The sequence below is a fragment of the Epinephelus fuscoguttatus genome, linkage group LG7, assembly GCF_011397635.1.
Source record: "Epinephelus fuscoguttatus linkage group LG7, E.fuscoguttatus.final_Chr_v1".
In the NCBI taxonomy this organism is placed as follows: Eukaryota; Metazoa; Chordata; class Actinopteri; order Perciformes; family Serranidae; genus Epinephelus; species Epinephelus fuscoguttatus.
In genome coordinates, this window is record NC_064758.1 from 17985195 (window position 1) to 17999589 (window position 14395).

The window sequence follows — 14395 nt, forward strand, 5'->3', positions numbered from 1 at the left end:
CAATACTCATGGAGGCTGTTGTGTTTAAACCATGCTCAGTTGGCACTAAGGGGCCAAAGTGTGTCAAGAAAATATTCCCCACACCATTACACCACCACCACCAGCCTGATACAAGGCAGGATGGATCCATGATTTCATGTTGTTCACACCAAATTCTGACCCTATCATCTGAATGTTGTGTCTGAACTCTGTCAATATAGTTATCCTTTATATTGACTCAATGCAAAACACACACACAGGATTTGTTCAAATGGTTCCAGTTTATTGGCATCCACTGAATCACTTTCATTACAGAAAAGCACTACCTCTACTGGTAGAGTCCTGGTAGTACAGTATGATTCTGCAGAGAGAAACACATACCACACAGCAAGTAGGTAAGAAAAGATCTAACTAATATCTACAGTGAAGCACATCTGGGTCATAATGTTGCTGAAATCCCCCCTGGCATACAGTGTCTGTGTCGCACACTTTTTGTTTTGTCTTTAGTTTACTGTTGAATTATATTTAAATCAAGACAGCAAAATAATGGTTTAAAATTCCTCCCATCTCTGTTCTTTAACATTTAACATCCAAAGCCACAGGAGGTTTATCTGACATTAGGGGTCAGTTAAACACACCAAAACAGTCCCAAATATCTCATTATGACAGCACAGATGACTGCAACGACTACATCCACACCTTTGTTTTAACAAATACTGCTGAAGCTGCTGTGATTCACATTTTTACCTGCTGTTAGAAACATGTTGTGGCTCCAGACTGCCTGGTGACTCCAATCAATCTGAGAGTTTACTGAAAAGTATTTGCAGCAGTATTTCTCACCCGAGCTTGTGCATCAGCAGGTAAAGTTACAGCACCTGTAATCCGCTTTGACTTTAGATAACACTCATCTCACCAGCAGCAGGAGGCGCCATCGGCCTCTGAGGGCTATATCACAATGAGCAGTTCGTCTAAGTAAACATCTCTGACCTTTTTATTATCCAACTTCTTACTGTTTTTCTTTATAGAGACAACTGAAAATCAAATATGGACAAATGATACATGTTGTCCTGGCCTTGACAGAGAGCTGTAAAGAAAATCAAACTGTTAACTCGCACTTCCGAATCTTAACATCTCAGTTAAGGGACCTGATATATTATTGTGTGGTTTGGTTCATTTTAAAAAAGAAACCTGAGAAAGGGAGTTCAGCACAGTTGAATTTTCTTGCTGCCACTTTAGCAAAAAATTTCATCACTGAACATCCACACAAGGATAGGACTGGGAAATATGTCTGAATTATTATTCCTCATTTTAACATCATTGTGGGAATTTTGTATTGTGAATCTTTTAACGCGTTTTTTTTTTTCATTCTTGAGAATGTAACCAGATATAACGGTTCCTGTCTATTTCGTGTGTTTTTTTTATACCAAAACACATCTTTGATATTTATTTCCATATTACCTAGCTCTACACACTAAAACTTAATGACGTTTAATATTTTTCCGTTTTTTCTTTCAACTGTTTTGCCCTCTAATTGTATGAAGCCATAAAACTCAAAAATAAAATAACTTCTTTGTTAAAGACCAGGGGCCAGATGTATAATACAAATGATGCCTATGCACAAAAACTATGCACACGCCTTTTTCCACACATAAAGGTAGAATGTGCACACCTTACCATACTTCAGACCAGGCTTACACACGGTTTTAACTGAGATAGCTGTGAGTAATATGAAGGTAAACATTAAATATGAGGTGAGAGATGTAATAAAAATAGGGTTTTCAGGCTGTTTGCTAACTTCACTTATCGTTTAATTTTTGCCGACTGCACAGCGTCCTGTAAAACGTCAATCAAAGGTCAGTCATTTATAGACTTAATTTTATTTATCTTTTTTTCTAATATTTTCTGAGTTGTCTCCCTGTAAATGATCATTTAATTTGATCCTGAATTGTGAAGCACTTTGTAAAGTCAGTTTGAGCACTATGTGATTCAATGATCATCTCTCCGATCATTAATAATCATAATGATTGAGATTTCACTGCGTCAGTGGTTTGCAGAAACATGTAACGAATTAGTAGTATGGGCACTATAAATATCTGCAGCCATGTATAACGACAGCTGCTCTGGTACCGTTGAAGAGTCTCGCTGATGCCGTTCTTCTCATTGACAGGTCTAACAGATAGTGGAGGGGCACAAATACTGATTACAAATTTATCTTTAAGAACTTTTCTGCATCCATTTACGGTGAACTGTAGCTGTGGAAAAGAGGTAAGCGCACCCAGCTCCACTGTAACTGAGATTTATAAAATGGAATCGGGCGTACGTGCATCTTTATAAATCTGATGAAAAGACTGCGTGTGTATATTTCTGCCTTTGTACGTACACATCGTTAGGATTCTTCAGTTTTACGCATCTGGCCCCTGGTTGTTTATTGGAAAGCAAACAATGTTTTAAATTGTTTCCTCAAACTTCCAGAATTTATTTTCTAAAACTTAAACCTTGTTAAGTACACACTTATTACATAATAACCATATTCCATCTGTCTAAATAAACTCATAAAAACAAATTGGGACTTTGAATTGAAAAGTTTAAGTCTGTAAATGAGAAAAACGCCTGCAAGGGACACAAAACCAGAGCACGTCTATCAACTTAAACTATGGGAACAAAACCTACAGAATCACCGTCTCTATGCAGTGTTACTGAAATGAGTGTGCTGAGTAGCAGCTGTTGACCATGAAGCGTTCATGAAGCAACAAAAAAGCAACGTACACCGAACCCAATCTGAGATCTTCTCTAATTTTACACACACATCAAAACCACCTATGGGTCAATAAAAAGCCACCAACTGAAAACCAAAAAAAATAAAACTAATGAATGGTACGTCCTCTTCACAGTGTAGTCACAACCTCTGAGAATTGGGAGCAAATGGCCCACCTTTGCTCACTGAATCCACAATATACCACACAGAAAGACACTTTGATTGACACCTCCTGACAGCCAACATTTATGTCTGTCTAAGCTTTGCTTCTTTACCCCGCCCCTCCTCCTAGATCATTTCAACAAACTCATCCCAAGCTGGTGAATTGGAATCCTTGTCAATTAACTGAGTGCTCGAAAAATCCAGGCCTCACAGAGTCTCTGTTCTCCTCTGCAGAGCAGTTTGATTTCAACAAACCTTGTCTCTAATGTCCCTTCCTCCCTCTTCTCCTGTAGGTTTGGAGTTAGCAGGTGAGCTGGCTGCCGGGAGAGGTTTGACCACGTGTCCTCTGGCTGGAGACACAGCTGGAAGTGTTGTGTGAATCAAACATGGGGCTGGGTTTGGATGGGGACAGGAGGGGCGTGGGGGTAGTTTTTCTAAGCAAAGAAATCTCAGTCGGTGGAGAAGAGGTCTCCGGCCGATGGGAGCGGGGCCAGACCCCCAGTCACGTTGGGCAGGAGGGAGAGGTCAGGGAGGCTCTGGATGTGGGACTTGAGCTCTTTCCTAACTTGGGTCACTCTCGCCAGTTTCTGCTTATATTCCTGTAGAGGACAAGATGACACAGCACAGGTGTGAGCTAAAAATGTTTACTTGATTGTGATCATATTTGGACAGCACTGCCTAGTTTGACAGATTGACCGCAGTTCATGAGCAGTGATGGACAGCTGTGTTAAAGACTCCTCGGCTCTGATAGGTTGTTTTCATTTACATTTACAAGTGTTGTAATACCAGCTTCTCTGTTCTTTTTTTAATAGCTGCAGCAACCGTACGTGCATTTTAGTGCATGTGAGTGGCATCATTGATGTCCCACTGGCTAGATAATCGCAGCTGCTCTGCACTGCACTCATAGAGCTGTTAGGAGTGATAACGCCATTCCAACCCACAATGGTGGGACACTGTTGTTGAGGAAATGAAAGTGTCCTGTTATACTTATTCAAAAAGTGACATAACACTCATTGATAATTAGTGATAGATAAACTTAACCACAAACATGTTTGTGTCTGTGGTGCCTTACCTCTAGTTTCTTCTCTCTCTCCATAAGCGCCTCCTTTTGGCTGCCGATGTATTCAGTCAGCATGCGAGCCAGTTGCCTCCGGTCCTCCAGCTCGGCAGCCAGTCGGCCGTTGTACTCTGCCAGCAGCAAACACGCTTCATCCACCGTCTTTGACAACTTGTCAGCTGCCTCCTTGTCTACAATGGTGCCACAGTGGGTTGTTAAGACCAGGAATATGACATTTATTTTCTCTTTCTTTATGCACTTTCAACATTTCAATCTCTTGTTAGTCTGATATATTTTGTCTCAACATTTAATTAGTTATTTTTATTGAGTGCTGTATATTTTCTATATGGAGCAACATGTATCACTTTATGATTCTGTGTTTATAAATGTAAAAACAATTATTATAATTCATAATTGTTCAGTTTATTGACTGTTTTATACATAAAAGCGGAGCTCTCAGGTCTTACCAGTGATTTTCTCCAGCAGGGAAACGTCCTGGACTTCCTGTGGCAGGGAGGCGATCTTCTGACGAACTGCTGCGTCACCTGATGCAGCGTTCTCCAAGTCCTGTAGGGCCTTCACCAGCTCCTCTGTCTGAAAGTGTGTGTCAGAGTGTGTTTACAGGGGATAGAGGGCGGAGAGGGGGAAAATGATCAGGGAGGAAACCACGTCACAGACAAAAGAAGAGAATAAGAGAGAGGTAGAGAAGAGGGGTGAAGAACGAGAGCGAGGAGAACACAGAGAGAAAAGGTGCAGAAAAACAAACCACATTTTACTTGTGAAGGGTTTTTTTTTTGCATTTTGTGCCATCCACATAAATTACTGGCATCCTACCAACTGAGTTGCAGAAATGTCTGTGCTGTGAGGGGAGTTGTGGCTTCTGTAGTCATCATCTTCATCATCTTCTTCTTCCTGGATCTTTTGATAGCTTCGTTTCACGGCCTTCTTCTCTTCTGCAGAGTCAGGTTTAGAGACCAGAGCAGAAAAACACCCACATTATATCACTAAATGATGTACTTAAACCTACATATTATACTATAGATGAGACAAAGGAATAACAAATACCTCTTCTCGACTCCAACATTTGAAAGAAATTGTTTTTATGATCTTTTCCACTTGTGTTCGCTTTTAGGTTATTCTAAAAAGAGAACTCTTGAAATTTTGTCAAACGCCGAGGCAAAGTTAAAATAAAATGGCTATTCAGCTACTTTGACTTGAGCAGTCAAGATTCTTGATTCCACCTCTGAAGACAGGTGAAAAGTCAGGACTGTCATGTCATATGTCACAGTTTCATATACTTCCCTCCCCTACATATGACAGAAAGTATCACTATCAATATAACTGATCCTGGCCCTGGTTTTATTTTGTATCAGATCAAAACCAAATTTTGTGGTATCACCTACCAATGGTAAATGCTTTATCTATGCATGTAGTGATGTAACAAACAAATCATCTAACAGTCATCTAACCTGAAGGCCTGGGGCTGTTGGAGTCTTCGATGGCAAGTTTGAGCTGCTGAATGAAGTCTCCTCTGTAGAGGCTCCTCTCCTTCCATATGTTCAGCAGTCTCTCCATGTGCTTTTTACAGCCCTCATCTGCCTCACTGTAGGGGGCCAGCAGAGTACGGAAGAAGAAGAAGAAGAAAATTAATCGATTAAATTAATCCTGTCTATGTGTGAGGATTTTTTCTCTCTCGTGGTGAAATTTCCTTTATTATTGCCATTGAAATGATTATTCTAGTTAGCTGTGGACCAATCATGGGACCCATCGGTTATCATCCAACAACGATAAAGCCTCTCTGGGGGGAAAGCCCGTGTAGCCAGCAGATATTCGAGTCAAGACTTTCTCTTCCATGCACCAGTCATTTTGGGTAATTTCTATAAACAGATATCTACTGGGGCTGGGGATCGCCAGAGGCCACACAGTACCATATTCTGACATTGCATTTCAGCCAGTACGTTCCACCTCTCCACACAGACAGTTTACCTGCTGTTCAAACATGATTGAACAATACTACTTGGACGATAAACAGACTACAAACAGAAACCAGAACACTTCCAACACCAAATTTTGTCCTGTCGCATACAGATAGGCAGAATCTGTTTATATAGATTAGCTGAGGACAGCTGTAGCCTGCTGGGGCGGGTCTGGGTGGTGGGATGGATTGGAAGGATGAACAGCTAGCAAGTTGGGAAAAGGGTAGGGCGGTTTTATATGTTGTATATCATATGGTGATTTTATAGAATGTACACCTTTTGAAAATATAGCAGATAACTTGTGCATAAAAAAGTTCAAGATGTTTTAACTTGTTTTTGCGCTGGATACATTCAGCTCCAGTTTAGACTGAGAAACATGTGAGACAACATTTAAGGTTATCCCCATTAGTAGATTTCTTTGTAGAAAACTAAAGGACAAAAAAATACAACAACCTGCAGCTGTATTGCAGGTTTTAAGTAGGACTACGTTTAGATACTGATCCATTTCTCAATAAGCGTCTAGCAGCAAGCATGCCACCTCTCTATACACACACAACTGTTAAACACTTTATGCAATCATTACACAGCCCATTATTTGTAGCCGTCTGAACGCACACTGTGGTCACATCACATTTACCTGGCAACATGGGAGCAGGCATCGACAAGTACACTCTCAAAGTCTTTGGTAAACTCAGGTCCTTTCTTCTTGCTGTTCTGGATGACATCATTGGCAAGATACAGGAACGTCAGCTTCCTGGAGCTTTTAGCTGGAGGAAAGATCAATAAAATAAAACATTAAACCATTAGTAAAACCAAAGCACATCAACATTTCCCATTTCTGACTATGTTATGTGTTTCATGGCGCCTTCCTCCTTCAGCAGTTTCAGTAATAATGAGTACTGTTTTACAAGTACTGTGTAAAAATACCATTACTGTGTAGGTATCACACACAGCACCAAACATTTTTGGGTCACAGCTTTTCAGATGTAAGGATTTGCTTGCTTTTCTCAACTTTATATCCTTGTAAATTGGGGGCTTTTGACTGGTGGTCACACAAGACTATCTAATTTAAGGACAGTATTCTAGACAACTTACATGGCACAGGCACTTATCCGTATTTTTGGCAATGTGTAAAATCTGGCTATCCTGAATAATTCTGGATGCTTTCTCTACCTCAGATAAGTTAAGAGTAGGAAAGTGTAGCACATAAGGACACAACAGTTTGTCTTAAACACTGAAATTCAAATCACTGACAGTGTTCTCTCTACCAATTTCAACCCGTTACAGATTAATAAATCCACTAACCACTACTCAGTTCATCAGTGGTGAAATGCAGCTAAGGTACATTTACTTACGTACTGTACTTAAGTACAAATTCAAAGTACTTTTACTTTACATTAGTATTTCCATTTTCTACTTCCACTTTATCTGCATGACAACTTCAGTTACTTCTCAGATAGCAAGCCTCCCTGTACAGTGAAAACCATGTGTGGTATTTATTACTTTCATTATTATTTATATTTAGTATTTTCCTCTTAATATTTGCTTAGTGCTTCTTCTGTCTAACCACCCTTAGAACATTAACAACAACCTGTTTGCATATCTGTAAAAGCAAGAATACTAGTATACCTGATTCATTGTGTTTATTTTGTTTTGTCTCATTTTGTCTATATCCACATTTCTGTCTACCCCCATGTACGTATTGTATGTAACTACACTGATTTTTTTTTTTGGACTGCATTTTGCACCAATGGGGTTAAAAAAATAAAAAAATAAAAAGAAAGAAACCATGTGTCACCAAATGTGGTGATTTAAAATGTGAATGTTGTGTATTAAACTGGAGGATTCATTGTGTTCAGTGTATTTAAAATGAATAAATTATTTAAAACTTCCTTGGATCAGCTGGAAAATGCATCATCATACTGAGGTGGACAAGAAAGGTGTATAAGAAAGGTCAGAGCCTCCTGTATTTTCTCAGGAGATCAGATGTTTCAACATCTGCAGAACCATGTTGCACATGTTTCATCACTCAGTGATAGCCAGTGTTATCTTCTACGCTGTACTGTGTGCTCGAGGAACAGGGTGAAGGCAGCTGATGCTAACAGACTTAAAAGCTCATGCTTTTGCTGGTCTCGCGCAGGCGCGCACACGTGAACGCAGAGCACAGAGAAGCAGTTAGAGCTACAGGCTACAGTGAGGCTAAAAACAGAGTTCATATGACGTTTTTCGAAACAACTTTTTATGTCGCGGCTGCAGCACACTTGGATCACTACGGATGGGCAGCATGGAGATACTTTGTGGATTCAATTTTGTGTTCTTGGACGTTAGTCTGGGGCGCCGTCTACCATTAGGTGTGCTAGCCGCTCCACCCGCCGATCTCCGCAAGGGATGTGAGCACTCTAAAACTTCACCAGGGCCTCCGTCGGCATATGGGTGAGTAGATAATGGCTGAATTTTCATTTTTGGGTGCATTATCTCTTTAACAGGAGTCTTTAGTGGAGGTGTCAGAGAGGAGCATGCTGAGAAAACTGCCTCTCACCCCTGCACACCACGCTGCAGTCCTGTCAGAGCACATTCAGCTGTAGAGACCACTGAAGAGCACTACAGAACACTACAGGAGATTTAATCTACTTGTGGCCATCAAACTGTGTAACTCCTCCCCCTTCTGTAGGGAGGAGAGCTGAAACAAGGGCACTGACAGCAATATTCACCTACATTAGGTGCATTATTACTTCATATGGTGAACATTACTACCTTTCAATATCTTGTGTGATGTTTTTCACAACATCATGTGCAATATTATTCTTCAATATCATGTTCACTTGTCTATGTAGTGCAATATCATTTTCTCAGTCACGTGCAATACTACTTCTCATTGTTGTATCATATTCAATATAACATTGATTATCAGGAGCAGTCTGTTTTGTTTTCCACCATTTTAGTTCATTTTTAGTAACTGATCATACTCCTATTGTTACTCTATTAGGCACTGGGATTGCTTTTGCTCCTTGAAAACACTTCTGTCTTTGTATATTTTTGGTTGTCTGGTTGGTACTGTGTGTGAATAAAATTGTGGTTACTGTAGTTAATGTTATTATAATTTGAAGCACTCTCTGGCACATGAATGTCTTTAGGGATAAATAAAGTTATACTGAATAGAATATAATTAAAGTGACGAAGATGAAAACAGGGCTGATTTTCTGAGCTCATTCAAAAGTTGAATTTTTAGGTCTCACAGAAGAAACACATCTTATGCACAGAATATCCTGTACAGCTGTCAATATATACCCATACATATATCCATATATACATATTCTTGTTTCCATGTGTTCATTTGTGAAAGGTGTCTCTCCTATCTTATCTTATGATGCATTGCTGTAGATTTAACTACCCAACAGTATATAAAGAACTTCAAATGAGCACAATCTTAATCATCTACAGTAGTATAAGGCAACACAAACATTAATGTAGCAGTAATACTAATCCAAAAACATTATACAGTATGTAACAGGAAAACAGGGACTTACTACTGCATAATTTTTACTTTAATACTGCCCATACCATAAGTAAATACTGCTTTTAGTACTTACTGCTGCAAGGTTTTGAATGCAGGAATTTGAATGGAGTATTTACAGTGTGGTATTGTAGCTTTAACGTTACTAAAGTATCTGAGTACTTCTTCCACCTCTGTCCTAACAGCCACACTGACACATTCATGATCCAAGTTTCCTGTCACCAATATAGTTTTTGTTGCACTAAATGGACAGCATATATGATAATAGTTTGCAGCAGCAGGTCTCACCTTTTTTCAGCTCTCTGTGCCACACTTTGACGATGAGGGCTGAGTGTTTGCGGTGGTGGATGATCCACAGAGACAGAGTCTGGACGCTCTGCTGCGAGCTGCTTAGCTCCGTCAGCTTCTTCTCCAGGGCCGACTCAGAGAAGGACGACATGCCGGTATGAGTGTGCGTTTCCCCCGTGACCCGACTGACCCCGGCCCGCTCGAGAGCCACTGAGCACCGACCTAGTTTGGAGAAACTCGCAATGTCATCAAAACTGAAGTTATGTCGTTGCTAACTCGCAGACATGCAGCATCAAACCTGCTCCTGTACGCCCCACCTGACGCTATGGCTCATAAGTTATGTTAGCTCTTTCTCTCACTGAATTATCCACATCTACTGAACAAACCTGACAAGTGTGAGCTGGTTTATCAGCTGCTGTCTCCTCACTGTCTGTAGTGTTTGTTTACAGCCACAGCTAACGTTAGCTAGCCGAGCTAAGCAGCCATCTGCAGCCCAGTGCAGCCCTCAGCTAACCTGAGCTTTAACCCGGGTTAAATAAACAAAGCCTCTGTAATATTCGTGCAGACTATCTCTTCAGTTCGCCAACAGATGAGACAAAAACTGCTAAAGAGTGACGGTGAGACTCACAGTTTGTCTTAGCTTGTCTAATCAGGAGGTTTCCTTCGAAAAAATGGCAGCTTGCACTTTCACCTCAGCGTGTGCGTCGCACAGTGGTGACGTAAGCAGATCCCTGCATGATACCCTGTACAACCCAGAATAGATTTACTATTAGTGCTTAATAAGTAAATACATAAACTAAATAATACAGACAAGCAGTTCTCATTTGACTGAATGGGAATCCTGGTGTCAGGTATCCAGTTCTAAATAATACACCCAGAGTACCCATGGGATGAAGATATAAAACCCACTCCTGCATGTAAGGACAGTTTTAATCTTAAAATTAGGCCTCATTTTGTTTTACGACTTAAGTAAGATTTGGACAGATACAATTGTTCAGAAAAAGACACAACTAAATTTGAATGAAACATTAAAACTGTGGTAGTTACTTTTATGAAAATAACTTTGTGTCATGTTTTCTGAAATTGTCGCTATATTCTGAAAGAAGTGCATGAGACAGGTGATGCTTCTCAAAGTCAAGGAAGGATCTACATCATCAAATCCCACTGAAGGACTGTTCCAATGTGAAGGTTCCTTCAAATTCTACCGAGGACTGAGTCCTTCCTTTGCAGAATTTTAAAAGTTGCATGTGTGTATCCTCAGCGGGCAGTCAAGAAATTACAGCAAATGTGAACAGCTCTCTGCCAAATCCAAAAACTGGAGCATTAAAACTCAAATTTGTGATGTCACAGGATATAAAATCAGGAGACAATGAATTGGGAAACATGTTATAGATGAGACACTGAGAGCACCCAGAGGAATGGTCTGTGTATATATATATATATATATATACACACACACACACACACACACACACACACACACATATATATATATATATATATATATATATATATATATATATATATATATATATATACAGTACAGGCCAAAAGTTTGGACACACCTTCTTATTCAATGCGTTTTCTTTATTTTCATGACTATTTACATTGTAGATTCTCACTGAAGGCATCAAAACTATGAATGAACACATGTGGAGTTATGTACTTAACAAAAAGGTGAAATAACTGAAAACATGTTTTATATTCTAGTTTCTTCAAAATAGCCACCCTTTGCTCTGATTACTGCTTTGCACACTCTTGGCATTCTCTCCATGAGCTTCAAGAGGTAGTCACCTGAAATGGTTTTCCAACAGTCTTGAAGGAGTTCCCAGAGGTGTTTAGCACTTGTTGGCCCCTTTGCCTTCACTCTGCGGTCCAGCTCACCCCAAACCATCTCGATTGGGTTCAGGTCCGGTGACTGTGGAGGCCAGGTCATCTGCCGCAGCACTCCATCACTCTCCTTCTTGGTCAAATAGCCCTTACACAGCCTGGAGGTGTGTTTGGGGTCATTGTCCTGTTAAAAATAAATGATCGTCCAACTAAACGCAAACCGGATGGGATGGCATGTCGCTGCAGGATGCTGTGGTAGCCATGCTGGTTCAGTGTGCCTTCAATTTTGAATAAATCCCCAACAGTGTCACCAGCAAAACACCCCACACCATCACACCTCCTCCTCCATGCTTCACAGTGGGAACCAGGCATGTGGAATCCATCCGTTCACCTTTTCTGGATCTCACAAAGACACGGCGGTTGGAACCAAAGATCTCAAATTTGGACTCATCAGACCAAAGCACAGATTTCCACTGGTCTAATGTCCATTCCTTGTGTTTCTTGGCCCAAACAAATCTCTTCTGCTTGTTGCCTCTCCTTAGCAGTGGTTTCCTAGCAGCTATTTGACCATGAAGGCCTGATTCGCGCAGTCTCCTCTTAACAGTTGTTCTAGAGATGGGTCTGCTGCTAGAACTCTGCGTGGCATTCATCTGGTCTCTGATCTGAGCTGCTGTTAACTTGCCATTTCTGAGGCTGGTGACTCGGATGAACTTATCCTCAGAAGCAGAGGTGACTCTTGGTCTTCCTTTCCTGGGTCAGTCCTCATCTGTGCCAGTTTCCTTGTAGCGCTTGATGGTTTTTGCGACTCCACTTGGGGACACATTTAAAGTTTTTGCAATTTTCTGGACTGACTGACCTTCATTTCTTAAAGTAATGACGGCCACTCGTTTTTCTTTAGTTAGCTGATTGGTTCTTGCCATAATATGAATTTTAACAGTTGTCCAATAGGGCTGTTGGCTGTGTATTAACCTGACTTCTGCACAACACAACTGATGGTCCCAACCCCATTGATAAAGCAAGAAATTCCACTAATTAACCCTGATAAGGCACACCTGTGAAGTGGAAACCATTTCAGGTGACTACCTCTTGAAGCTCATGGAGAGAATGCCAAGAGTGTGCAAAGCAGTAATCAGAGCAAAGGGTGGCTATTTTGAAGAAACTAGAATATAAAACATGTTTTCAGTTATTTCACCTTTTTTTGTTAAGTACATAACTCCACATGTGTTCATTCATAGTTTTGATGCCTTCAGTGAGAATCTACAATGTAAATAGTCATGAAAATAAAGAAAACGCATTGAATGAGAAGGTGTGTCCAAACTTTTGGCCTGTACTGTATATCATTGTCTATGGAACAGCTCCAGACTTTATCACAAGTTTGAGACTCACTTCTCTGGTTTCTGGTTTTGAAACAAAATAGCTCACGTTTACAAATATGGTTTGAACTCTCCTAGGCCATGGAAATAACATATTTACATTCGGTGGTGTTCCTGTTTAATAAATATATTATATTCTATATCCTAAAACAGGAATATATTCATATGATCTTGCCTTTCTGTTTTATTTTGTCTGTTTGTTTGTGTTTGAAATTGGTAAAAATAACAAAAATAGTAAATATGAGTAAACAATGCATTACAATCAGTATACTGAATGTCAGCCACAAATGGTCTTTTAAACTGCAGTTTGTAATGTGTCCTCACAGGAGCAGGGAAATCTAGTCAGAATACAAAAGGAGAAAAAGCATCAAAAACGAGCACAACATCTCTATTTCTAAAAGGATCCTAATGAAATTGCAGTTAGTCAAACTATAGACATTCCCTGTGGGACATTTTGCATTGCCTTTCAAACCTCAGTTTAAACAGGTCCTAACAGGAGAGGCAACATTCATTAATAATACCTGAATTCCATATTTAGATGTCCCAGGGCCATGGTGCATGCTGGCTCACCTACATGTCTTACTGGAACAATTAAATAGAGAGGATCTATCATTATTGTTTTTGCTCACACCTGTGTGTAAAACGTCAAACTGTTAACAGTATCAAAATAATAACTGACCGAAATCATAAAATCCAATCCAAGAAAAAAGAAATCTGAATGACAAAGTAACAACCACTGCTGATGCTTTTATTTTGAATTAATGGGTCTGTTGTATGCTGAGCTCTTCTGTGTGCAGCTTTCAGTCATGCAAACTAGGATTTTTCTGTTATTTTTGTTTGTTTGTTACTATTAAAGCGATTACTGTTACATGTCACTGATTTATTGTTTCTGCTGTTAATCTAGTAATTATTAAAAATGAGTACAGTAGTTAATCTTTCAGCATTTTGTGAAAACTTTTTTAAAAATGAGCTGCTTGACTTGCATGTTTGAATAAACATACAAACACTTTTCCTGTTGACAATAAGAAAGCTTGCACCATGCAAATATTTTCACTCAAATCTCTGTGTTTGTACAGACATGGACATTTACATGTCTATTTGCCTCCAAAATACTGCGGTTGACAAAATGCACAATAATCCTGTCAAAACATTGGGTTTGGGTCCTGCACACAGCTGAGGGTCAGGCAAATTGTATGTTAGTACAACAGGTGTGTTTAACAAAATGAGCCTCAAATATCAACCAAAATGCAAATTCAGCTCCACCTGCACAAACCTCTTTCCTGACGGACATTTTACCTAAACAGCAAAAACATAAGTATATCTAATAACATTAATCAAAGACAGCTCTGTTACTTTTTAGCTTACCAGCAAGCTTTGCCCAGTGAGCCAGCTTGGACAAAAGACATTTTTTCACAGCAGATGTCTAGTTAGTGTATACCGAACAGGAAGCGACTCAAAAGA

At 39.9% G+C, this 14395-nt stretch overlaps 1 protein-coding gene across 1 annotated transcript; it reads right to left on the reverse strand.

Annotated features, from left to right (window-relative positions):
• Window positions 1-241: 241 nt before the first annotated feature.
• Window positions 242-10492, reverse strand: rprd1b (regulation of nuclear pre-mRNA domain containing 1B). The gene is made up of 8 exons (XM_049581282.1): window positions 10360-10492; window positions 9732-9953; window positions 6567-6696; window positions 5423-5556; window positions 4788-4906; window positions 4421-4547; window positions 3969-4144; window positions 242-3495 (listed from the first exon to the last, which is right to left on the reverse strand). The coding sequence occupies exons 2-8, from the start codon at window positions 9880-9882 to the stop codon at window positions 3346-3348; spliced, it is 987 nt and encodes a 328-aa protein (XP_049437239.1). The 5' UTR covers window positions 9883-9953; window positions 10360-10492; the 3' UTR covers window positions 242-3345.
• Between the last annotated feature and the right edge of the window lie 3903 nt (window positions 10493-14395).